Here is a 27,115-nt window from a genome sequence, read left to right on the forward strand (position 1 = left end):
GTCCGATATGAGCACGGTCTGCATGGAGGGCGGCGGGTGCGGGCTCGGGTTCCGCCCGCCGGGGCTTCGCCGCCGGTCACGCGCCGACAGCGGGCTCGCGCGTGCGCGCAACGGGCTGCTGCGAAATACACAGCTATTAATGTGATAATGAACGAATTCCTTATATTTATGAAAATCGAACATGTTTTTTTCATTGCGACAAACTATAACACTATATCAAATAACTACATGCCAATAAGTAATTTATAAGTTTTATAAAAATGAATACCTCCTATAGACAGGGCTTCTAGATCTAGTTTTGAGATGTCTAACTGGTGAGCGTCTGCGAGGTGGCGTGCGGCGATCCTTTATCCTGAGAAATAATAGTAGCATAAGAAAATTTTAAAGCACATGTTATTATAAATAAAATATGCTTAAGCCATTATTATACTTAAATTATCTAATACATTAACAGTACGATAGAAATGACTATTGGACATTATAACATGATACTAATACTGAAATCTTCAATAACAAACTAAAAAGTGAAAGTCTTTACACAACACCTACAATAACGAACATTATATCAACAAACCATCTATCCCTCCTTTCGATGGACCTTCTTTCGGGCGACCTAAGTCGCCGTTCAGGAGTTCTCCGTCTGTCAGGCGTGCGTCTGCGCTCCGGCGTCCTCCTTCTCTCTGGAGACCTTCTACGTTCCGGCGTCCTTCGTCTCTCCGGTGACCTGCGTCTCTCGAACCGTTTGTATGGAGAAATACGTCTTGGTGACTTCCTCTTATCCACCACTCTTGGCTCCTCTTTCGGCGGAGACGGTTCCTTATCATCGGGTGCTGGGAGGCTGAATTTGCGATATATCTCGTGTACTGTGATGCGCAATTCCTCCTCATGCAGCTCCTTCATACGCCCCGTCCAGAACGTTATCCACTCCGGTTTGAAGTCGTGCTTCGCCGGGTCTTTTCCATCTGTTTGGTGTAAGTTTTTTTTTATGTAAGAAAATATGTACTAGAAGAACAATCATATCTATGAAAATAAAATAAAGAAGTGGACATATTAAAGAAAAAACTTAAACCAAAACCTTAATCATGGTGGTCATCCATATAACAATTTTGTATCATCGTAATTTTCTATTCAAATTCCGATATACATAATTATCACGAGCACGAACGTAAGAAAAATTTTAGTGTAGTGTCAGTTAATCTGGAATGTATGAATATCGCTGAATTGTCTGACCTGCTTGCAACTCCTTATAGCGACGGTTCCAGAACTTCTTCCACTCCTCAGGATAGAGTGGATGCTTTTCAGGATTCTTCTCATGGTAGGCCAGCATTTTTCTAGCCGTCACTTCTGCCTCCATACGCTGCTCTTTAGCTTTCTTCACTTTAAAGTCGTAATTTCCGGGCCGGCTCCTCTGATATTGTTGCATGTTTAATTGAATGTAATAATTATAATCTTGATTGTGGTAAATTGATTAAAAAGTTACGTGATCTTTATTATTCTGTGACTATCACAATTTTAACATTTTTATACATTGTTAATTTAATACATAAAAAATCATACAATCAGTACATAGATCATATCTCTATTATAAATGTCATATATATTAATTTGTTAAAGTAATCATAAATATCAATACCTTGTCCCCTCGTTGGTTATTAGCATTGGTGTCAATTTTACGGTTTTTAACTGGTATTGAGGCTTCTGCACGTCCATAAGGAGAAAATCGGCGTCCCACCCTTAAATACAAAATACATAATTACATCTGCTAAATGGTGTTTCTAAATACAATAGTCATTGATATTTATCAATGATTATTCGGGCATTTAAATAATATAAGCTTCAACAGAGGTCACTTAATTAAGCAATTGCAAAGTATTGTCAAGTCACAACTGTGGTCAAAATTATTAGTACAAACAACAGAAGTAGAAACAACAAAAAGTGAAAATAGTCATAGATTTCTAGAAGAGATCTTGAACAATACAATTTTGTTATTTAACTTTCTGAACAATTTCGTTGTTTCAACTTGGATGATAATAATTACTGTAAAAATTTTAAAAAACTTACAAAAAGAAACGTCTATTCGGTCGGAAACGGGGTGGCCAGCTTGTATTATATAAAACACATCTTATGAGTGAACGTTAGTATTGTTTCAAAAAAAGGAAATAAACGAATAGTATGCATATACTTATTACACATAACAGAAAGTTGTGTAAGTTACACAATTTTATTCATTCATTCATTCGGGGCGGGTGTTTGCATTGCGCAAAGCGCCACGCACGAATAGTTTGCTTTTGTTTACATCTTTTCTAATATTGTATTCATTAATATGAATACAATTGAATCAATGATGAATCTGATAAAACTCAATACTAAAATGACACAGCATGCACAAGGAAATAATTGACGCCCGACAAATTGTTGTGAGCACGGGTCGATCAAGTACATAGTACATATATTTCTGGAGTGATTTATGAAAATAAGACATTAAATTTAATTTCACTTAAAACACTCCGACCCCATTTTGTGTTGACGGACATCTTGAATTTAAAATTTGTTATAGTGTATATCAAGTTCTTATAAAATGATCTTCTAATCAAGTCATTTCATTTGATAGCGAAATTGAGGGAGTTGTGGAAAATATTAAATTAGCCATTTTATGCCGGCGGCTATCCTTCATGAAACATAGAACCTAAAAATTTAATTCGGTTGATCATATACAGATACGTCAAATTTATTAGACCCCGTCGTTTTTGCATCGGGGTTTTATCAAAAGACCCACCTATAATTAGCTTTCCCGTAGCGCACAAATTTCGTAGCTTCGTCCTCTTCGCTAAGGTCTGACAGAGACTCCACCGATATATTCTCACGCTTTCGACCAGCCTCACTAGGCTATATGTTAAACAAATATTAGCAATTAAAATATGTCGATCATAATATAAAATACATTCTCATAATTAAATATATATATACAAAGCGTGATTTGTTCACCTTAAATTGGGGTTTCGAAGGCGCTGCAACACGCGGTGGCGATGGTTCGTGTGGAACTTGTTGTACACGACCTTTAAAAACCAGGATTTTATACAAACTCAAACTCATTTATTAAACTTCTTCTAAAAGAATTTTAGAATCGCCGAAATATTGTTTACCGCCATTATTACTGAGGTTCATTTTATTTTCAATATGTAAAAGATAAGAAGAAAAGTTTTATACAATCTATGCTATCTGTTCCTTTTATTTGAAGGACTGATCAAATATTTATTTATTTTACACTATTTACTTGCTGTACATAAAACACAATACAGAACTAAAAAAACAATATGATACAATAGTGACAGCACGATGGGAGGCCTTTTCACTTCAGTGATCTATACCAGGCAACCACAGGGAGAAATGTAAAAAAGTGAAATATGTCGTAAGTTTTTTTTTATTTATATTGGGGATAAATATTATATCTGAATAAATTACCTGCATCAAGTGAAGTTAGTAAATCAATATCAACAACTTCTTCAAAAGTGCAGTTCTCGACCTCGGCAAAATGTTTCCCTTTGAATATCAATTTTAGTATCTGATCCCTGAAAAAAAATACATTTTTTTCAAATTCGAAGCCTCATAGACATATCAAAATCAAAAGACGCAAAGATCTACAACCGTAAGTAAACCGTAAAATGTACAATAATATTTTTTTTATAAAAAATTTGTTACTTTAATGTTCTTTTAAATCCATACAATATCAACAAATAAGAACTAAAATCTAAACTAAGTTTTAGGTATTTTTTGTAGCATTGTGTACTTATGTTGATTTTAGTTTATGAATGTGATTCAATTATATAAAATAATACAAGTTATGTGTAACTGTAATAGGTTCATAATTTTCTATGTGAAATAAAACGAAAATTATTTTTTCACATCTGTACACTTCGTATATTGCATCATAACATAATATAAAACAAAGTCGCTTTCCGCCCTCCACCAAAAAGGGAAATACGAATGTAACGCGTGCGAAGCCGCGGGTAAAAGCTAATTATTTTATATTGCATATTCTGTTTGGCACAAATAAAACCTCACTTGTTAGCCTCATATTCCTCCTTCTGCCAGTGCACGGGCTTCATGCGGCCGTACTTGTGCTCGATGCAGTGCGCGAGGCGGCTCACGATCATCGCGTAGCCGGCCTTGTGGCTGCGCCGGTACGGCTGCAGGAGGTTCGTCGCCTTCGGGAAGTGGTGCGCCTGAACGTTCACGTCTCGTTAATACCCATTAATATCATAAATGCGAATGTCTGTCTGTCTCCTTCGCACATTTAAACAACTGCTTCGGATTATATATTGGTTGGTATGAAGGAAGATTTGTGGACCGATAAAGGAATTATTATATGCCGTTAAGTGCCCACGGGAACGTGAACTATGCGGGGAAAACCCTGGGTAATAAAATAAGCTTAATAATATAATATGATACAAAAACACTAACACTTTCATGTAAGTACCAAAGTAACAAGCAACAATAAATTATAATAAGCTGTGTGTTATGTGTTTCACTATATATTGAAGACAAAGTTCATTAAGTAACAATTTCAATTTCGAGTATAAACTTACGAGATATGTGTGCCGATGCCAAAAGCACGTGAGATGGTTGACAATGGTTCGGGGGTGTCCATGCTTATTACACAGCGTACAGACGTATGAGGGCTCGTGATGGGCCTCTTCTGGAGGATGCTCCACTAGATACTCCACGCCTAAGAGAGGCGCTCTGAAAATAAAGTTTATCTTCTATCAATAATCTTCTTCGTTCTAAATTCATCTTTCTCCACCTTTCTTATAAGGCTTGAAATTAAATCAAAATAGATTTTACATTCTTCTTCTTATTACAAATAGAGGTACTAGAATTTCGCTCGCGGCTTCGTCCGTGTGGTCAAACGAAATTGCCATGGGAATGACATGCTTGACCGCTATAAAAAGTAGTCTATATTACTCTCTAGCTTCCTATCTAGTGATAGAAAGACAAACCAACAATCACATTTTCGCATTTATAGCAATGAAATCGTTAATAGTAGTTAGCACGTAAGGCGAGAGTAACAAAAACATTCCACGAACAAGTGAGAAGAGATAATATGGTATCGGAATTTTATCAATGGAGGCTTACTTGGTTTCATCTAAAATATGTTGAATGTGAGTTGGCAGACTCTTATAACAGTTATACTTATGCTCAATCGTTGTAGCATTATGCAAATTCACTTCTTCAGCCATCTTTTTGAGAACGCTCGATGTGGCTGAAACAAATGCAAGTTAAGCTTTTAGAGATTAAATTAAGGTGCAATTATGCATGTTATATGCACATTAATTGTTCCATCTGTTATAAACAGCCGTTGTGTAGTTAGATCAAAACATACATAGAGACAGATGGCGACAAGCGACTTTTATAGTATGTAGTTATACTGTAAACATGGTATAATGATAATATCATTTATTGATGTTATTAGTTATTATGATGTCTCTACTTATTATTCATATATTTGAATATAATAAAACGACTTGTTAAGAACACAATACAAAAGCTAAATGAGAAATATACATACATTTTTTTTTTATAGAATAAAAACTTTATTGAATTTCATTTCTTTTCATTCACTTCTAGCTATAGCTTACCTCCAGATTTAGAATTTGCTCCCCTTTCATTGAGGAGATAAGGATGCTCTTCGAATATAGATTTCGGCCAAATAGTTTTAGATGATAACTTTGTTTTGTGCTTTTTCCCCGAAATGTGAGTCTGTCGAAAATAATTAAACTGTAACATTATCACATTTATTTTATAAAGAACGAACGAAAGATCTGTTTTTTTCACAGCCCGAAAATAAAAGATGTTCCATATCCACAGAACAACTTAAAGCAGCCCATTATGACAATTGTTAATTGCACCCCATGGACATAAACAACTATGCAACCGGTCATTGGTGTTTTACCTTGATTGATATAAATCAATGTACCTGTAATACAGTCTCGCCGCTGCATACAGCTGCGCAAGGAAAGCACAGGTAGATCCATTTCCCCGATATATCGCGCCCACGTCGCTCCACCATACACCTGATCGAGTCATCTTCAACCTTGATCTTCAAACTGTTCAAATGTTCCAGAAACTCCTGCTCAGCCTGTAAATTACGTTTATATAATCAATCACTCACGATAACGCATCATTTTTAAACGCGTAGAAAATACCGCAATAATGATAATAGTAGCCGAATTGCAAATAAATATCAGTAGTCGTGTAAGGGACAAAGGAAATAAAATACACAAACAATTGTTTTTTCCATTTATTTAATCATAAAACGTTTTCTTTGTGTAAACATACTTACTTACCTTAATAGGAAATCAGCGAGTTCTATTTTATTAAAAATATCACAATCACGGAACGGAATCAGGCTTAAAAACATTGTGTGAAGGATATGTATTGTAAATAGTTAAACTAATGATCTAATTACACCGCACTTTACACTTAAATTTCGCTTAAAGTTAGCTAAGGTAAATATTATTTTCTGATCCACACTTCTAGTGGTCACTTTATTTATAAGAAACAATATAATTTCACGTTTAATACCCACCTAATTTATCATTTCTTTATTTATAACGAGTGCTTTATAAAAATATTTTACTATGATCACCGTTTTTTTTATTTGATTTCTGACTATCCAAGACCTCTAATTTGAGTCCAACTTCATCAATATATTTTAAAGTTTTGCTCTCTAACAGCTAGTCAACTTTCCAAATATTCATGTTTGTCTACACTCTACTGCGACTTTTACGATTTAAAACCATATATACCCAGCACCTCTAGCTTTTTTCATCATGAAAAAGATATAAATATATTAGTAATATTTGTTATCCAAGTGTTGTCAGTGGGACAGTTAAATAGTAAAAATTATTCATTGCCATAAATTTTATCACCAAAAGGTAACAAACCATATGTATATATATACAAAAGTATAGTGTTTGAGCAGAATAAGCTATAATATCTGTTGTTAGATAGATAGAAATAATATGGATGGTTAAAAATAAGTATTTATTGATACTAGAGATGCATTGACTACAAATTGTACTATAAAAATATTTATCAAGAATAAAGCTAGCTCGTGTGTATATCGTGAGCAAACATATGCAATTATGGATTCTGATAGAATATCAAATAGCTTGTGTACATAATTAGTCAGGTAGAAGGCAGACTTATTTAATGGGCTAAATGCTGTTAGCCAGCTAACAAGCCCTTCCTAATCTGTTGAAAGATTCGTGAACAGGTGTAAATTTTTAACCCTAAATTGTTATAACATCTCCATATTATTTCAAGCAAATATAATTTCACATACTTTATATAATCACCTTCTAATTAAATTTGTTCTTGACATTAACAAGACTATAGTAATGGCAAAAAACTGGTGCCCAGTTTAAGAATTAAAATTATAAATTGTAAGTTGTTTATAAATTTCTTTATAACTTAACCATACATAGTTAATATAGTTAAAGGAGCAATATAACAGTCACACTTTGCCCTCAAAATGTTATTGTATATTTTAAACACACTTTAATCTAATTTTTAGACAACTTTCACAAAGGATGAAGGTTCTCAATTTGCATAATTTTTAAATGTTTCTTTTTGGTAACAGTAGTTGGTCAATATCATTGTGTCAACAAATAAAGTATTTAAATAACTTAATTAAATTAATTTGGTGTTAAAATGTCCAAAAGTTTTTTTTTTACATAACGCGTTTTTTAATAACTTCCATATTTACACTTTACTTATGCATGTATACATAAATATGTCGGTTAAGAACAAACTAGCAATATTATTCACTATTCTAATTAATTCTGTTGCTGTCATTTTGGTCACATAACCAAAATTTGTAGAATAAAATTCATTAATGTTTTATACGAAAGAAGTTTCAAGATATTAGCAATTGAAAGCCACATTATCCACATTACAATCATTTATTGATAATATCAACACAACAGGGAAGAAGCAACTTTTGTATTTGTAACATTTTAAGAACACTTTTTTATGTTTCATTTACAGGGAATTAATCAGAATAAATATTGAATATTCTTTTTGAAACGCCATTTAAGAGTCAGATTTTATTCCATTTGCTCATGGGGAATTCAAGTTTTGACCAAAATAAGTTACTTATTTTTGGCTGTATTTATTTTTCATTTCAACCTCATGAAAGGAATTTGAAATGACTTTTGAAAGTAGTAAATAATTTATCAAAATAAAAGCTATAATAGGTACTAGTAGTTGAGTTCAATGTGTATTAATATTCAAAATATTAAAAGAAAGATTTGTATCTACTGGACCTATTTTAAAAATTCTTTCACCATTATACAGCTGCTACTTCACTAAGTGACATAGGCTATTATATATGTACCAAGGATGAAGCCAAGGTGAACAGCTACTCTACACTAATATTATAAAGAGGAAACTTTTGTGTTTTCTATTTTTGTATGTTAGTAATGTTTTCTCACAAAAATCATTACTGAGAGACATAGGCTACATATGTACCACAGGCGAAGCCGTTAAGAAGTAAATTATACATTATTTTATACAGTTTCAAAAATTGCTTGATCTTGAATCAAATTACACCAAAAATAAGACTAAAATTCAAAGCAAAATTATTCTACCAAAATAGCCCATTTTCTGGTTCTTGGAAAAATTACTTGCAGGCAAGTTTTATCACAAAATTACCTTTGACGAAAAATGCTGATCATAAAATTATTGATATTTATAAATAGAATACAGTGATTCTAATGCATTAATATTTTTTTATACTTATACACAGATAAAGAAAAATGTAGTATTGAACAAAAAGAAACCATAGAATAATACCAACTCAAAATTATGTATTATTGTATAGGTTATCAAATTTTTAAATTATGTTCTGATTTATATTTTTTTACTTTATTTTATAGGTCAAATATAAAATAAAATATAACATATTCAATGCTAATCTAGAAGATATTTAATAAATAAATATTGAATTCCAATGTATTTCAAATTTAATATTTACCTTGGTACTAGTTTCTAAGTCTGGTTTCTTAGGTACTTCAGTGACAGAATCTTGATATCCCTCTGCACCAGGAGGGCAGTCTGGGAGCTCCATCTTGATTCACTACACTTTAGTTTATGACCTCAGGACGGTCATAAACAATTTTTCACTATTTAAAAAAATCTTCACTGTTCCTTGAATAACACAACTGGAATGAAACAAATAATAATAATAAATAAGCGTAACAGGCTTAATGCCTAAACCATAAAAATGTTTTGGTATATATGTGTAATTAATGATACTTACACAGCAGCTGTATACTTACATGTAATTTTCAAACTTCACTATCAAGGCTGGTTCTTAGTATTAAATATTACATTCATCATAAATAAGGATGAACCCTTTTTGTTAACAATTTCAGTTTAAAATTGTGACTTATGTTGTTGTTTTATGTTTATTTGTGTATGATATAATAAGTGAAAGCATCAAAACTTAGTACAATCAAATAAGCAAGAACTCTTGATTTAATAACACGTAATATGTTTGCTTGTAACTTAGAATTCATTGGGATAGTCCGTATAATTTAGGTTTCATTTTGGTCTAATTAATGATAAATGTGTTAAGTAAATCTTTACTTACCCAAAATTATAAAAGGCACTTTTAATCACTGAAATGTATTGGTTTTAAACAATACTATAAATATAAAACAAACAAAAAATATTGGTAACTTACAAAGATATGAATTCTTGTCGACACTTGACAATAAACAACATCGATTGTCAAAAAAGAAACGCCAATTATTTTGTCTTATGTACATTATTATTTATATTTGGATATATACGCAGACTTATTCTGTTTTTGACAAAAGATTGAGTTTTATATGGTTTCCAAATCCAAACATTATTCATAAATCATAATACGTATATATAACTAACCTTAAAAATACTGTTGCTACTTATTACAATGGTCGATACATTCGTTGGCCAGGTCAATTCATATGAATATTTGATAAGAATAACAATGCAATTATGATATTCGCATAATCTACCCCGATGATCAAATGAAACATAGAAATTAGAACATTTCTAAGATTCTATTTTCGATTACTAAAAATCTACCAAAACGCAACATCCAAACGATTGTCGCTTGTCAAAAACCTCTTGACTAGTCAAGTTAGCACAGAATAAGTAATATACTACGAAACCAAGAGTTTTCACAGATATCTAATACTATGAACTATGGAATGTAGAGAACTCCATTACAAAAGCTATTATTCCCGAAACAAATTATAATATATTTTATACTAGCTCTTGGTCGCTTTCAAATTGTAAATGAAAACCATTCTCGCACCCACTCAACTCAAATCTATTGCACAGCCCTTTAATAAGAGTGCTCAGTACAGTGACATACAAACGCACAGAAGAAATATACATAGAACACATAGAACACAACACTACGGAATACATAGAACATAGCAAGGGAATCTAGGGATTCAGAGACATTTTATAAATCATCAAATATATCAAGACTAGCAAACAAGTCGAAAGCATTGCTAGAATAAGTTAAATATTAATTAATTAACAGATATGTACACACATACAGGTTACATATTATAATGCATGTACCCACTTTCTCATGTCGACATCGGCAATGGAGCTAGTGTCGCCTGATGGTAAGCGCTACCACCGCCTTTGAAGCGTGCTCGACTAACACAAACTGCTTCGATTGACTTCATTTTTTTATGAAGTTTAATAAAAATATTTTTTTAATATTTTTCTCAGTTTAATTAGTGAAGTAATGCATGTATATTACATGCATTACCGCGGCCATAGTTTCATAGCTCGAGATTAAAGAGTAGTATTGTACTACTCCGGGATAGTGGGCAAGCTTTGAGTTTTTATTTTTTGATGATAGGTTTGGCCGTCGCAATATCTTAGGCCATATAATATATTTGGCACTTAGTACGTCGACTGATATTGTCGTATAGTCGGTTAAGTATGCGATAAAAATAGGTATATCAGTACTACGAAGCGCTGGACGAAGGAAAAGACTAGGACTGGTAACGCCGAGTCGGACATCTTTTGAGGATTGTATCAATTTACATACTTAGCTAGTTACGTTGTTCATAATCACTATTTTTTTCCTATGTCTCTTTGTATGCTTAAATCTTTAAAACTACGCAACGGATTTTGATGCGGTTTTTTTAATAGATAGAGTAATTCGAGAGAAAAGTTTATATATATGATAACATCCATCAAATAGTGGAGAAATACTGTTATTTTTGAGGTTTCTAATGTGATGTCGTTAATTATCAATTTTATTCCGCTTACATTGCAAACGCAGGTTGATCCCTACTAGATTTATCAAAATAATGTACTAATTATTTGTACACATTGAAAGGTCTACAGAAAACTCCGCTATGGTATATATCTATCTCTTATGGATATCGCACAATAACATTTTTTTGTCATTTACTTTTTACGAGAAATAATGGCTAATTTTCGAAACGATTGTTTAAAACAATACAGAATTAATTCTTATCCAAATTAATAGCAATACATTTTTGATTTAATATAGATCTATATGGTCCTTTACAGTACAATATTTAAAATGATATTTTGATGGCTACTATATATTTAAAATTGAATTCTGATAAAAAAATTACTGCGGGACTGTAGCTCTAGGCTCTATACATATCTTCCTATTACACTTTTTAATAATAAAAAATTAACAAAGACCCTCCTCGTCAAATAAGCTTTTACGTAAAGCTATATATGTGACTTAAACTTAGAGGGCATTCACCGTATGCCCGGAGTTAATGCTAATTACAGGCAAAAGAAGCCTCCAAGTATAGCAGCCTTATTCAACGAAGCGCGGACAGATTTGCGCTCACAATGAACTGGAGCGGACGCATTAGCGTCGCCGCCACTTTTGGCTTAATACCGCGATTGTTTTGTGTTTACGCTTATATCGATACTTTCTCTCCCATTGCGGTTTCGGAACATGGAATACCCATAGAAGTAAAGTTTTGGGACACTATGAGAACTCCCCTTGCACATATGGTGGACGTTACCAATGAGTTTGGACTAAAAGTTTTAGCGGAACATAATTTTTTAAATGAAAATAACATCGCATTTTCGCCTTATGGACTTATGGGCATTTTAGTAGCGTTATTTGAAGGTGTTGATGGTGAGTCTTCATATCAAATTCAACGTTGCATGCAATTGCCATGGAATAGAAATATAATTAGGATAGGGTTCAGGGATATACATCGTACTTTAAAGGTCAGTACTAAATTTAATTATTAATTATACACTAAAAAAATTTACGCAGGTGCGCGCCATTTTGACGTAATTAAATAAATCCCATCTGTTTTAAATAAACATATTTAAACAAAAATAAGTTAATGAGCAGGCTCTATAACCATTAATTAGCAAAATATTAATAATATTGTCATTGTACCAAAAAAATGGTGTACGTACTTATTTTAATAGATTAAGATAATTAAATTATGAACGATGTTTCAGACTTATTTTGTACCAGAAGAAGGATTTTTAGCTGGTTTAGCACTAAATAACGAGAATGTGACTTTTAGCGAGAGCTATCGAAAAATTTTAAGATTTTACGGATTTGATTTGGAAAACGATCCATTACCTCCACCAGAAGCAGATACTACGGATAATTTAAATGTAATTACTAGTGCAATGGATTCTCATGCTACCAACGCTGCTACTGAAAACGATTCGGAAATAACATCAGAACAAACCTCTACAGCTCAGCCTACTATAACTGCAATGGAAGAAACAACAATAGCAACGAAATTTGAACCAGCAAATGAAACAGATAATTCTCAATTATCTACTATGACATCAACAGCAAATTCAGAAACACCTTCGGAAATAACAAGTACTCCAGAAATCGAAACTACTGAAACAACAAAACAAGTTACTTCATCTGAATTAAATTCGAGTGCCGTAATGACATCTCCATTTACATTAGATCCTTTATCTACAACATCAACTTTATCCACAACAGGGGAAGTATTAGCGAATAATGATGTAGAGATTCTGTCTACTCAATCAATCATGTCGTCTGATACTACGACAAATTTTGAAATAAGTTCGACACTAGCAACAGATATGGAAAGCACAGCCTCGACCATGAGTGAAACGCAATCAATGGAAGAGATGACTACGTTTGAATCCACCACAGCATCACTTAACGATTCAACATTAGAGACCCTTGAGCGTCGGAAAAAATCAATCGTAGACTTTATCTTTACCAGTCCGCCAAACATCGATGAGTATGCGGTTTATAGATCCTTTAATATAGGTCCTAATCTCCTTGATACGACAGGTTATAATACTGATTCTATGTTTATGGCAAACGGGTTTCGAAATATTCAGGTAATATAAATTAGAATTCATTTATAGATCTAAAAACGTAATTCTTTAAAAATTCATCCATTCATATTCATAACTACTCTGTCCCAGGTTTCGTACATGCATTACGATACAATTTTGGAACATGCGTATCTACCTCATCTAGAAGCATCCGCTCTTCGTTTACCTCTGGATAGTGAACGATATTATTTATTGGTCATATTACCCGTGAGAGCAAACAAAGGGGAGTTGGAACGATTGCTAACGCGAATGGCGCGGGAGTCAGACCTCTCTGATGTGTACGCGGCGCTGAGACCTCGTCGTGTGAGGGCCGTAGTACCGAGTTTTACTGTGAAGGGTCATGTTACTTTAACCACAGACTTGCAAAAAGTGAGAATCAATTATATTTAATGGTTATAAGTATTCTGTTGTAAAGCGTTAACCATCAACAAATTAGAACACATAATAAAAGATCATAATTTATTCAAATTCAATTGGACATCTATAAAAGCAATGGGCGATGGACGCAGGTTTGAATCCTTCGAAGTTTACGAAACTTTTTTATATGTATGTTTCTATAAATTGTTTTAAAAAATATTACTCATCGTAGCTCTAAAAACAAGTTTGCGTAATTGGTTTGCACCTCACACTTGATCCCTCCAACTATAAAAAGTTATTTATTATAAAGGTTACGCGAAAAGGATATTGAAACTATTTCCTTTTTTCTTTCTTTTTTTATTAGGCTTCGAAAATCAAATGGTAGATATATTATAATTTTCAATTATGGGTACACTTTTGCAAAATTGTAAATTTTCTAGCCATACTCCAGCTAGCTATTGAAATGCGAAAATATTTAACCCAATTTTAACAACTGATGAGGCAATATTATAATCATTCTCCGTGACACTACCACAAAATCGTAACAAAATGTATGTAATTACCATACAATTAAACGAGATTTTAATCTCTACAATGAATGAAATATATTTTGCATTATATTTTAATTTATGGTGCATTTACACGATCGGGCGAAAAGCGAGGTATATAACGAATCCGCATACTTATATAGTGCACTCGCTATTCGCCTTGAGATTCGCATATTTGCGTTAAGAACGGTGTTTTACCACTCGCATGCGAATGTGAAATGAGAAAGCGAATGACGAACAAAATTGTGTAAATGCTTTTGATGCAATGCTTTTCAAGCATGGAGTACGAAGAATATTCCTACCAAGTTGAGCAAATACTTAAAATGATATATTTTAATAGCTGAATAGTTTGAACATCTTTATAATGGTTGCACTCATGCAAAATATATTTGGAATAAGTAATAGAAGTCTTCATAAGCGTCAGCATCAGTCCATATATGTTCCCACTGCTGGGACACAGGCCTCCTATGAGGGTTCGCTTCCTTCTTCTACGATGTCTTCGTATATGATTAAAAATATAGAACTTATCTTAGGAGAATAGTACCCGAACCATAAATTACGCCTAAGATTTTTTATAAAAACGAAAGAAAACCTTTTTTATGATTGAATACGGTTCTCATTTCAGCTAGGAGTCCGAGATGTTTTCGAACCACGGCAAAGAGACTTCACGCCAATGACGTCCCAACCGGGTGTCTATGTACGCAGTATAGAACAAGCAGTTTCTGTTACTATAAGAAAATACCAACCAGATGACGCTAAGAGTAAGCATTCTACATTATGCGAATCGTCCATTTAATACCTTGTTATCCATAATTCCAACTGGGTGTAAATCTGCTTTGCAGTAATGATCAAATATTCCGCAAAACGATTGATGCTTGCAATACATACATATATAGCACATATTCTGACAATATCTTCAAATTAGATAGGTAAATTTTCCATATCAACGTGAGTATATGGTAATTATGTTTATAAAATAATGAAACATATAGTTTTGTTTTACGAAGGGCTGAATATGCATTGTGGTCACGGTGTTGATCCATTTAATTATAACAGGCGTGGTTGTGGCGAGCTTTGAACAAGACGAAGTCATGCGCTAACGACCGCGGACATCCTTGAAACCATTCACAGTTCACACGCTCAGGGCCCTGTTGCGAATCATCAATCGATAAAAAACATGATATACATTGCTAATCAGGAAAATTTAAACAATAGAAAAAAGAGGAAAGATTTGATTTTTCGCTTGTTAGGATCTAAATTAAAACATACTGCATCGATTATAATAAGCTGCATCTTTAACGAGTTAATTAGGCTACTATTTTTATCTCAGATCGATACAGCAGAAGCCGGGGCAAGCGATTAGTATTTAATATTTTGTACAATAGTGACAATGCATAAAGTGCTATCTTTATAATCGAATAAGAAATAACCACATGAACACTGAAGTGTCACCGATCAATTCGTCTTGACGAAATAACGCAATAATCTTTTTAGTTATAGTAATATAACAAAAACAAAATATTTTGATCAATTCTTATTACAAGAATGCTATGCAAGCTATATTATCTTCACCAACAAGAATGTGCCAATGTTGCAAGTACGGCAATTAGTTTTGTCATATGCAAACGCATTATACAGATTCAAATTTTTGCCTCGACCTTATTTTCCGGTTTAGGATTAACTTAATGATTATTACCAAAAGAGTGCGAATTTGTGGTGCTAAAGCATGAGAGGACAATTTCCATTGTCTATGAGTAGTGATGTTGCAACACGGCGACACGCGCATTTGAATCTATTGACGCGCCAGCGCCGAGCTGGATCTGCGTAGGCATCGACAATTAGGAAAATGGCCCGTTGGCTGTTGCACAAACGTTATTACCGGAATTGAATGCCTAATCGAGATTGGAATAATGATTCCTCGATACAGCAACTTTTCAATTTCATAAATGAGCAAATCTGGGTAAAAATTACGACGTAATTGTTTCCTGTGACCACAAATAATTTGCTATTTTGTTTTAATTTTAACGGTCCGGCGCATTTGCATATCAAGGACGCAGCTTTGCTACATAGCGTCAATTCAAATTAAAAAAGAATTAGTAGTTATATATTATTTTTTGTTATATCATCATTTCTGCAAGGATAAAGTTATTTTTTTACTTTAAATCTGCGGTTTGGTCCAGAAAGCTTATATCTTCTTTCTAAAGGTAAATATTATAACTTTAACATCTTAGTAGACGCCTCCGCAAAGGGATTAACGACATTAAAAGGTATGGGATAAAGAGATAATATTTCCAGGAAATTCCCTCCCCTGGGAAGGGCAAGTATGGAATACAAGCTCTCCAACCACTCACCGAACAAAACACAGTAGCATTTGCATGTTACTATTTCACGCCGTACTTCTGTTGCTCGAACCTTTATTTAAACGTTTTCACTCTTTGAGCCAGAACTTTTAAACGTTCGTTATGATATCTGCAATATGTAATGTTATCAGCAACTCAAATACAAACACATTTTTTTACGTTATAAAATAAGCAAAGTTACCTACTTTGATTGAATTAAAAATAACTCTGTTTATTGTTACTTGTACGTCTACAAATGTTTGCGTGCGACTTTTTAGCCCTTGTAGTTCCCATAAATATTTTATTATATCAAATTTCTTTCAGGGTATGTGTCAAAAAGGAATCCGGTGGTATTCTCAGCTACATATCCCTTTTTATACTTTGTTATGGATTCTAATATACAAGTGGCCTTAATGGCTGGCAAAATGGTAGATCCACTAAATACTAGAATATTATAGCTTGTTTAAACATAAATGAAATGGTTTCATTTTTCTCCAGTTAATCCTTATAGAGGCAATATAAGATTATCTCCATAATTACCGTTATGTCGTCATAAAAGATTTCACATAAAATAAATTTAAACTAATTCTCTTATGTCGGGGCTTCGTTATTGTTGGGGGACACGATTCATGTCATTTTAACTGTGCTTGTGCTATGAAATATGCAATGCTTAGACCTCTTGATTTTAAATTATTTGTATGTAATGCTATCTTTCTAAAATTATGGAAAAGTCAAATATAACAGTCTACAAAACCCATCTGTTTAGCTTTTAATATATAGAAAGTCAAATTATAAAATATTTCCTTTAATTTAGCTTACAATTGTTTATTATAACTACACTATGGAATTAAATGAAACAAAGTAATTTTTTTACATTATTTAATTACACTTCTCACTTTGCCTTCTTAGATTTGATCTTTCTTAAGTAGAACTCAAGTTCCTTCCCCTCCAGCACGTATCCATCAGCCCGTCCGCACTGGCCAGGCCGACTTGCTACGCACGCTGCAAAACGTAAACACGACACATGAGCGAACAATCATAACTGCTATAGAAAATAAATGATTTAATAAAGATTATCAGAGTAACTATGACAGTAAAATCATTCAGTTGCTAGACAGTTCCCAAAACGGTACCCATCAAAGAAGCAACCTCAAAACTTCTCGATTTCATCACAATATAATTCATTTTTGCAAACTCACATCAAAGATTAATCTTTGATCAAATATATCATTCAATTATATCAGGGAATTCAAAAAAAAATTAAACACATTAATTGAAGTTACCTAATAAACGTCCAGTGTGGAATTGCTCTTCTAAAGCAGCTTCAACCTTGGAAAGGCGCTGCCTTGACAAGTACTTCTTTGCTGTCTTTTTACTTCTCTTTTTGTTGATGATGGCTTCTTCAGCTTCAGTCTGGAATATTGAATATTTAATTAAATTACTAAATTATATTTTTAGACTCTGAATTTGTAATAGTAATTGTTGAGGGATGCATGTGTTTCAGGTATCCTTAGTCAAATCACTGAACATCATTTGACACGCAAAATGTTATCATCATGATCATGTAATGTCTAAAAAATGTTGGATACAAATGTGACCACAAGCAGCTATAAAGAAATTAACAATTTTAACTTTAAACTTGCCTAACTCACTCTCTAGCTTGGCAATGCTGACTTATATATCATCTCTCTTTAGAAATAAAGCAAAATTTATGAAAAATGGTTTAAATGAGATCAAAAGATCAAGAGATCCAGAGATTTAAGATCCAAAACCCTAAATAATTTAAAAAGATAAACCTCAAGAAAAATTAACTAAAATGTATATTCTGCCTTATTTTTAAATAAATTCACATGACACATTAAATAGAACTACAGAATAAGACATATTTTGTTTTACTTTATATTATAAAAACAAATATAACAGTCGAAGGATAAAAATTAAAGAAAGTATAATCTACACTAATATTAAAAAAGGAAGCTTATATTTTTGTGACATTTTCAAGATAAAACCACTGGGACTGATTTCAAAACTTCTTTCACTATTATAGAGCTGCAGCTTCACTGAGTGCCATTATTATGTATCAAGTGCAAAGCCTGCGCAAACAACTTGTAGTTAATAATTTGATACAAATACAATATTAAAAATCCAACAGATGATCTTATTTCCCCTAAGATATTCTTGACAAATAGAAACACGACTTACCAACTTGGCACCCTTCTTTCTACCAAGAGGGAGGAGGTAGTGGGATTCATACCACTGCCTGAAAGGTGTTGCATCAACCACAACAATTGCATTTTTGACCAGGGTCTTTGTACGCACCAATTCATTGTTAGATGCGTTGTATACTACATCAATGATACGGGTCTTGCGAGTGGCACCTGAAATATGCGTAAGAAATAATTATTTAAAATTCAAAATGAAAATATTGGATATAAAATATATTCGATCTCACTTCTAATTAAAATAAGCAAAGCCTTTTATTAAATTTTACTCACACTCGGAACCCCAAGCGAAGTTTCCATTGTCAAGACGTAAAGCGCGATACTTGGTATTTCCACCACGAGAACGCACCAAATGAATACGTTGAGGTCCAAGCTGAAAGAAGAAAATGGAAGTATCACAAATTAAACAAAAATAAACAAAGTCAAGTATATATGAAGAGGTTATAAGTACACGTTCTTACTTTAGTGTTTGCAGCCGGGCGACCTAACTCGTACTTCCTCTTCTTGCGGATTGGGGCGCGTTTACCGCCCGTAGCTCGCCTTTTATGCCAGTGATCACGGCTAATACCTACACATTTAGAATTATTAGCATCCAAATCCAGGAATTGTCCCAAGTTATACAAATAGACCGAATCACTTCACAATTTTGTTTTCCATTCTAACACAGAAAATAATAACAAATACAATTTATCGAAACCGTAATGCACTAAAATTTCAATGCGATTAAGTAAATGAAATAATCACTGTGAAGATATAATTCGATAAAATTTCTTATTTAACATACTACTCACCCATCTTGTCTGGGTCAGAAAGAAAAGGTTGTCAAAAGGAACTTTGAAGTTTAGTGTAGAACTGTCTATGGTCACCTAATTGACCCTAGATGAACTAATACTCCATCCACACACTTTTTCAGTACGCATTTTTGTACTTGATCCTCTACGTTTTGTAAAATTAAATTTCAATGAGAAAGGGAAAAATAAAATAGAAATATTACCTATGTATCAATGAATCAAAAATTTCTGAACAAAAATCCTGTTATATGTTTTGATAGCTCTAATTCGGCAATTACACTGATAAACTCCCATAAAGGAGTCATTATTTTTTATAGTGTATTTTAACCAAAAATCAAAACTATCTGAATAATTTTTAATTACAGGTTTACCCAAATAAAAAAGTGTGACCCTTTACCTTTGCCTATCCTATAAATAAAGATTTAATGTCGCTCTGACAGCATTTTCGTTGTTTACATTTCTTGTTTTATCTATGGTTTCACCGTTCTCGCTTCGTTTTCTCTCGTTGTGTACTTTATTGGTTACCGCCAAGATAAATAACTGTATTTGAAAAAATGGTATTTTGAACAATTAACAATATTATTGAACAACTCCTAATCGACTTACAAATTACAATTAATAATACTTTAGGAATTAGCTAAGAGACAATAAGAGAGTGAAGGTTCCTTGTGCATAGGTTATTAAAAATGTCTACTGATTTTTACATACGTTATTACGTGGGCCACAAAGGCAAGTTTGGTCATGAGTTTTTGGAATTTGAATTTCGACCTGATGGTAAACTCAGATATGCCAATAATTCTAATTATAAGAACGATACCATGATTCGGAAAGAAGCGTATGTGCATCCTTGTGTCATGGAGGAATTGAAACGTATAATAGTGGATTCCGAAATAATGCATGAAGATGATCGACTATGGCCACAACCAGACCGTGTCGGCAGACAGGTAATTAAACCTAGCAGCTAAAAATTTTGTTCTGGACGACTTATTTTATATGTTAATTATTTAACTTTCTAGTATGATGTACATTATCCGAACATTACATAGAAAACAAATGAGAAATAATTGAACTAAATAATAATCAAAATAAATAAAAAAGTTCTTGCATATTGTAATAGTATACTGAAATCTCAATTAACAAATTTTTAATTCATTGTCATATCCAGAATAATAGAAAAATAGACAAATCTGAAAGTTTGAACCGGAGGCTTACGTTTTCTGAAAAATGATAAGAATGAATGCTAAAACTTGTTATTATTCAATTCCACCTAGCCTAAAACAATATTAGTCATATTCAACAGAGCAAAATATTTTATAAATATAATTTTTTATCATAACATACTCATTGAACTTGTGTGTAGTATTTTCTTTATATTACTGAATGTTTAACACAACAACTTCAAAGTTCTACTTTAGACTACAAAAGAGTTTCATAAATTAAAGATTTTGGACATCAGCTTGAAGAAATGGTCTGAACTGCTATTTTTACCCAAAATTAGGAATTTAATTCTTTTTGCTTTTATAGTTAAAAAAATTAATAAATAATTTTACAATATAGTTATCAGTAATAATTGTATAATTAAATATTATTTTCAGGAACTAGAGATTGTGATTGGAGAAGAACATATTTCATTCACAACATCTAAAACAGGATCTTTGGTGGATGTTAACCAATCTCGAGATCCTGAAGGTCTCAGATGCTTTTACTATTTGGTCCAGGATCTAAAGTGTCTCGTATTTTCTTTAATTGGTCTACACTTCAAGATCAAACCTATATAGAGATGTATTTTTATATTAAGTTGAATTAAATAATATTTGTACTCAAGTTTCTGTTTTTATTTTAGACATTATAATTGTGAGTGAATTATAATTTAACTCATGGGCTTGGTATACATATTTCTAAATTCTATACTGCCACTTGTAGTGGTAAATGTAGAAATAGCTGTGTGTGTATGTAAGATGATACCATAAACATTCTACCAATGACCTATCGAAAGAAATGAAAGGTTAATACTAACTAAATTAAAATAAATATACATATTCTTGATTTGTTGGGTAATTATGTGACTTGTGTTGCCATTACATATAATATAATGATACAGTGTATATGCTCCACTGTATCTATTAACCATCTTTGCATCTGACTTACATAGGCAAAGGTGTGAGAATCTATAGATGTAGGTTTGTTAATATTACACACAAGAACTGCTTCTTTTTAATTATATAGACTGCCTTTTCGTTGGATACCACGCAAGTGACGCCGCAGGATCTAGCTAGTAGCTCATAATTACAAAACGGTTTATGCTAGGAAATTGTTACATATTTTGACTCGTATTTAACAGAACGGCGATGGACGTGGGTTCGAATCCCGCCTCATGATTGAATTTTTCTGTTTAAAAATTTCTCATTATAAACATATATAATATAAAAATAAAAATTCAACAAAGGCTGCATTCCATCAAAATAATACTGTTCATCATTGAAATGTTACATATTGGTTAAGATAGTTTTTAATTATACAATAAGTCGGAATTCGGATTATTAACTATTCTAATTCATTAACGAAGTTCTAAAATTTAAAAAATAACGGCTGTTAAAATATTATAATATTTTAAATTCAAATAAACAGTACTAGGTTTTTTTTTTGGATAAATTATAGCAAACCTTGTTAGACGCTGTTTGTGAATACATAATTATTTAAAGCCATCGCACATCTAAATTTTGATTGACTATTCTCATATAAATCTATGGAAAAAAAAATCTTATCAGTTACTCTAGGTAGGTATGCATGAAAAGAAACGTATGTTGCTGTATTTATTTATGTTTATAGTATAGCTTTGCGCGTTGCGCGCGCATCGCATCTGCCCGACTATGGCGGACGGACAGTGAAGTATGGTAGAAGTCCTTTTTAAATCGGAAAGTATCGACTTTAGCCAATGGCATAAACCGGGTTTTCTGTAAAAATTGTACATTGTAAATAGTCCTGTGTACATATAGTAATTATATTTGTGGTCGTTTTGTTTAGAAATTGTGTGAATAGTGTAATATTTTGAGTGTTTATTGAATTCAGTTCTCGACGCCGACAAATCCCTAGCCAGTGTGTTAATACATTGGCTTATACCATAAAACACAAAAATAAGTGATATCACACCGCTTTTATGCTGTTTACAAGCGTATTTGTCATTTGTCTTTGTTTCTAAGTCGTCGAAACAAGCCATTGCAGTTTCATGCAATATTTTGGTATCCCTTAGCGGCTGTCATCGTGCTTCGTTAAAACTAGTAGCTGTCATTACAAAGACAAAAAGATTAAAATAGTCTCTAAATGGCTTCAATTTAGTATTACGCTAGCCGCATGTAGTATGTTTGATGATGTAAATCATAAAAAAATAATATAGATCGATTAATATTTACCGTAGCCGTGTTATACAGAGATTGTGATTATTTGTTTACGGTTGTGAGGTATTGAAGCATTGTGGAACTGAATGCTTGAGCCTCACGATAGCCCAATGAAGTGGCCAGGCACAGGCGGTGAAGAAGAGGCTGGAGAAGGGGGATTACAAACGGCGCGAGTGTCCCAGAACCGCGCTCAGGATGATGCTGGTGTACACTATGTGTTTCAGCGTGAAAGCCAAGAAGCAGAATTATCTTCTTTAGCATCGAAACAGCGGTGGGCCGTTGGTGATGATAATATTGCCGAGGTAAATGTTTTCACTTAGTTGCAACAACATAATATTACAACTCAAATCAGCTGTCACTATTCCAGTGATATAATAGTATTTTTGGTAGTGAAAAGTGTATACATATTCTATTTACCTTTTGTTTTTATTGTTACAAAATTCAATCAATTTACATTTGACATTTGTGTTAAAGTTAGGTTATAAATGTAAAGCATACTTACATTGTATCCTTTCTTACAAGATAAGTTTTGTTCATTTTGCTTTGTAAAGAAATGATATTATTAAAATATTTAAATAACATCATTATTTATCAGACTTGTTTTCAAATTACAACTGAATTGAGTGAAATTGCCCTATTAAATATAAAGATATACTATGATGAAGGAGTGATAACAAAATGCATTGTTCTTTTGCAATGGATTTCTTTTTGATATATGTAAAGGTTAACTTTATTCATACAAAGCATATTGAATCTAATTAAAGTTAATGTATATGTTTTTACATTCCAAACTCATTATTATGCAAAGAAAATTAAGATATATGTAACATTAATATAGCATTCAAAACTTATTCATTAAAATATTACCTTTATGATTAATGTAATAATTTTTAATTTTAAAATTCCAGAATCAGGATAAATGGAAACACCCTGCTCCAATGGCAATGAATAATATGCAACAAGGTCAGATGGTGCCCATGAAGAACTCTCAGGGCACACCACAACAATTTATTAACCAGAATATTGCGTCGTCTGTTGGACCTTTAGCCATTAATCCTTCTGTTATTGGAAGTCATCCTCATTTGACAACTAACATGGTTCATACTCAAATTGCACCACTTCAAAACCAAGCATTGGGAAGTAATCTTACAATACCAAACAGTGCTATGATGTTGCCAGCTCTACAAGGCATGCAAAATGCTCCTCAATTAGGACAGCAAGGATTGTATGATATGCACCAACATCATGGAAATCCAATGCAAGCCATGAATGGTATTGGGAAGAGTGCTGAACATATGATGTATTTAAGCCAGGCAGGAATGCTCGCACCTGGAACAAACCAATTTCTTCAACAAGGACAGAACCAATTAGGATTAGCACCAATACCTGCGGTCAGAAATCAGGTAAGTCATTACTTGTACACCTATATTTAAATATAAATACTGAAAATATATTCTCAATACATTAAAAAACTGTATATAAATCACAATAGCATCAACTGATATAGTTTAAAAAAAATATACTCAATAAAAACTCATTAATGCATAAAAATAAAACAATATCATTGCCTTAAAAATAGGAGCTCAATATTATGATATGGTAGTTCAAAGTTATATTTTAATAATATGTATGGTACCCCACAACAGCAAATACGTTTATACTATAAAGCTTATCAATATAATAGTAACTTCTATGTGAATTATCATGCTTAAGTGTGTCTTGCTACCTATAAGAAATAGTTTAAATACTAATTTAAAATATTTAATTACTTACATATTCAAAAATTATGTGAACAACTTTTATTATAACAAATTCTATCAGCCATTCTTAAAACTTTTTAAAATGAGGTTGTATACAATATATTGCTCATAAATAGAGAGTTTTATTTGATTATAATTATTTATACATCCTGATATCTAGTTACCAAACATTTTTCTATCATATATAAATTACTCATTAATTAATTTTTTTCTATACACATGATTGAAGCAGTTGAGGAAAGAGCTGTGTTATGTCCAATAAAAGCCAACAAAATACAGGCAACATCATAAAATTAATTCAATCAAACATAAGGTCGTACAAGATCAATAGTGAACCCTAAAGTGTGATTTATAAAAAATATTTATTAAATTATTCACCCATCATGTGCACTATATTAAGTACTTTTTATCCTGGAAAAGTATGTACATATACCTGTAAACAAAAGGAAGTATTTCTATACCTTACCTAATAAACACAAACCCAATTTTTTCATTTAACTAGACTTCCTTCACAAATGCTTTTGAATCATTAAAACACATGATTTGAAATTGACCAATGGTTGCAAAAGCAGTTTCTACAGAAAAGAGCCAACTGTTACTGCTCTTTTAAAATCATTTTACTGTACATTTAAATGTAACATGACATGTTTATCGTAATTATGATGCCTGTGTTTCTTAAGTGACACAATTCCATGAATTTTTCTATTCCATGTATTCATTACTGTTATAGTAGATCCTCTGAACTATTACATATTTTAGATATAGGTTTTATATTAAACACAACTAAATTCTTTATATTAAAAAGGGAAATGTATTTTATACCTTGAACCATGACTGAATTTTTTTACTTTAGAAAAGTCTGAAAAAAGTATTTCTATTATATTTCAATTTCGGTTTTTTGTGTCATCACATTGTGATTCTTTCACCTATTTTTGCATATGTATAAATTGGTGATTTTGTGTATTTGTTATAGTAATCTGGTACACTAACTACATCTCTGACAAATTATATTGAAATCTATCAATGGTTTTCAAGTAAATGTATAACAAATATGTGTCCATACATTCTTATATGCTTTTGCATAGTTATTTCCACTTTCCCATTTAAGGCAATTAGTATATTTAAATTGATCATACTGTAGACCGCACAAGCGAAGTCGCGATCAAAAACCTAGAATTAATATAATATATAAAAATTTATTTTACACTCATTTCATTTCGTTTTTATAGCTTAGATGCTAACGTGATTTAGATTATATCAAGACTATAATCATATGACTTTTTTCTACTTAAGGTTAAACTAAACTTATAATTTAAGAGATAAAGTTTGTCTTGTTGTTTCCTAATTGGTCCTTTGAATTTAAATTTTATGTGGCTCATCAATTAGTTTCGATTTTCATAATTTCCAAAATCGGTGGTGCTATGGTTTTTTTACTCTCGATAGGTAGCCGTAAATTTTCTTTCTATCCCTCTCACCCTCCCCAAGGCTGAAATTTTACTACGTCCGTGATTCCCATAAAACATTGGCGTAAGTGGATTAATGTACGTACAGTACGTATAACTGTATCCTGATTAATGTACGTACAGTACGTATAAATACCAATACCAATAAAATTAACCTATTTTAAAATGATTTCTTTTTACTGTGAATAATTGGATAAATAACGCGTCACAGTCATACATACCCTTTTTTATTTATTGTTGTGTACTGTACCACATGTTTTATTTTCTTAACAGAAATAAATGATCTGTTTCAAATTTCATTGCAATTGATTCACTGGTTTCCAAAATGTCTAAACGCAAAACAAATTCAAGTGTGGAAAAATGATAGGGATTTAAGGGTTATGTAGGATCAATTTCTCCATATTATGTTTAGGTGGGTAAACACAACTATAAAAAGCTTATAAGTCTATTGTGATCAACATGTACACAATTCATGCAACACCCATATATAATAATTGAATATAATTGAATTAGAATCTGTATCTGTTCAAAAAAAGAAGGTTATCATTTTGATGTATGTATGTTATATTGTCTGAATTGCACGCTTGTTGAATATGTTAGCTATAACAGCTTCTAAACAGGTCTGCCAAATATCATAAGTATATGTATGTTTCTCCACAAAGTACAAGTGGAATTGAAACATTTACTTTTATGTTGTATAGGGTATGCTCCATCTTAGGGATTACATCATCAATTAGGGAAAAAGTTTAACCAAAATAAGTTTAGTTGATATTGAGATAGACAGAAAAATATATAGCATTCAAATAGAAAGTGTTGCAACA

At 32.2% G+C, this 27,115-nt stretch overlaps 5 protein-coding genes across 8 annotated transcripts in view; 3 read left to right on the forward strand and 2 right to left on the reverse strand.

The window, feature by feature from the left end:
- Positions 1–10,209, reverse strand: part of LOC119830072 (uncharacterized protein CG7065-like) — a 14,513-nt gene extending 4,304 nt beyond the window's left edge. Inside the window, exons 1-16 of one of the 3 annotated variants that reach the window (XM_038352914.1) lie at positions 9,952–10,209; positions 9,038–9,224; positions 5,975–6,136; positions 5,637–5,757; positions 5,134–5,260; positions 4,587–4,740; positions 4,063–4,223; positions 3,463–3,569; positions 2,986–3,056; positions 2,777–2,886; positions 2,062–2,100; positions 1,634–1,733; positions 1,231–1,408; positions 575–962; positions 269–352; positions 78–115 (exon numbers count right to left, since the gene is read on the reverse strand). In XM_038352914.1, the coding sequence (XP_038208842.1) occupies positions 78–115; positions 269–352; positions 575–962; positions 1,231–1,408; positions 1,634–1,733; positions 2,062–2,100; positions 2,777–2,886; positions 2,986–3,056; positions 3,463–3,569; positions 4,063–4,223; positions 4,587–4,740; positions 5,134–5,260; positions 5,637–5,757; positions 5,975–6,136; positions 9,038–9,130 (1,933 nt within the window). In that variant the 5' untranslated portion in view covers positions 9,131–9,224; positions 9,952–10,209. Of the gene's footprint in view, positions 1–77; positions 119–268; positions 353–574; positions 963–1,230; positions 1,409–1,633; positions 1,734–2,061; positions 2,101–2,776; positions 2,887–2,985; positions 3,057–3,462; positions 3,570–4,062; positions 4,224–4,586; positions 4,741–5,133; positions 5,261–5,636; positions 5,758–5,974; positions 6,137–9,037; positions 9,225–9,951 lie in introns of all 3 variants that reach the window. The other 2 variants (XM_038352913.1, XM_038352915.1) reach the window with 2 other exon arrangements.
- Positions 10,210–11,897: 1,688 nt separating this feature from the next.
- Positions 11,898–17,127, forward strand: LOC119830459. The gene is made up of 5 exons (XM_038353488.1): positions 11,898–12,300; positions 12,544–13,422; positions 13,510–13,788; positions 14,950–15,085; positions 16,988–17,127. The coding sequence occupies exons 1-5, from the start codon at positions 11,911–11,913 to the stop codon at positions 17,119–17,121; spliced, it is 1,818 nt and encodes a 605-aa protein (XP_038209416.1). The 5' UTR covers positions 11,898–11,910; the 3' UTR covers positions 17,122–17,127.
- A 401-nt stretch (positions 17,128–17,528) lies between these two features.
- Positions 17,529–19,796, reverse strand: LOC119830052 (40S ribosomal protein S8). The gene is made up of 6 exons (XM_038352886.1): positions 19,677–19,796; positions 19,347–19,453; positions 19,159–19,258; positions 18,866–19,041; positions 17,947–18,076; positions 17,529–17,665 (listed from the first exon to the last, which is right to left on the reverse strand). Exons 1-6 carry the CDS (start codon positions 19,678–19,680, stop codon positions 17,556–17,558), a joined length of 627 nt encoding a protein of 208 aa, XP_038208814.1. The 5' UTR covers positions 19,681–19,796; the 3' UTR covers positions 17,529–17,555.
- Positions 19,797–20,362: 566 nt separating this feature from the next.
- Positions 20,363–21,500, forward strand: LOC119830384 (protein mago nashi). The gene is made up of 2 exons (XM_038353380.1): positions 20,363–20,620; positions 21,272–21,500. Exons 1-2 carry the CDS (start codon positions 20,363–20,365, stop codon positions 21,452–21,454), a joined length of 441 nt encoding a protein of 146 aa, XP_038209308.1. The 3' UTR covers positions 21,455–21,500.
- Positions 21,501–22,528: 1,028 nt separating this feature from the next.
- The window catches only part of LOC119830263 (maternal protein pumilio-like), a 66,064-nt gene continuing 61,477 nt past the window's right edge, over positions 22,529–27,115 (forward strand). Inside the window, exons 1-2 of one of the 2 annotated variants that reach the window (XM_038353218.1) lie at positions 22,529–23,373; positions 23,980–24,474. In XM_038353218.1, the coding sequence (XP_038209146.1) occupies positions 23,158–23,373; positions 23,980–24,474 (711 nt within the window). In that variant the 5' untranslated portion in view covers positions 22,529–23,157. The remainder of the gene's footprint in view (positions 23,374–23,979; positions 24,475–27,115) is intronic. The other variant, XM_038353216.1, reaches the window with a different exon arrangement.

Source organism: Zerene cesonia, chromosome 11 (genome assembly GCF_012273895.1).
Source record: "Zerene cesonia ecotype Mississippi chromosome 11, Zerene_cesonia_1.1, whole genome shotgun sequence".
Taxonomy (NCBI): Eukaryota; Metazoa; Arthropoda; class Insecta; order Lepidoptera; family Pieridae; genus Zerene; species Zerene cesonia.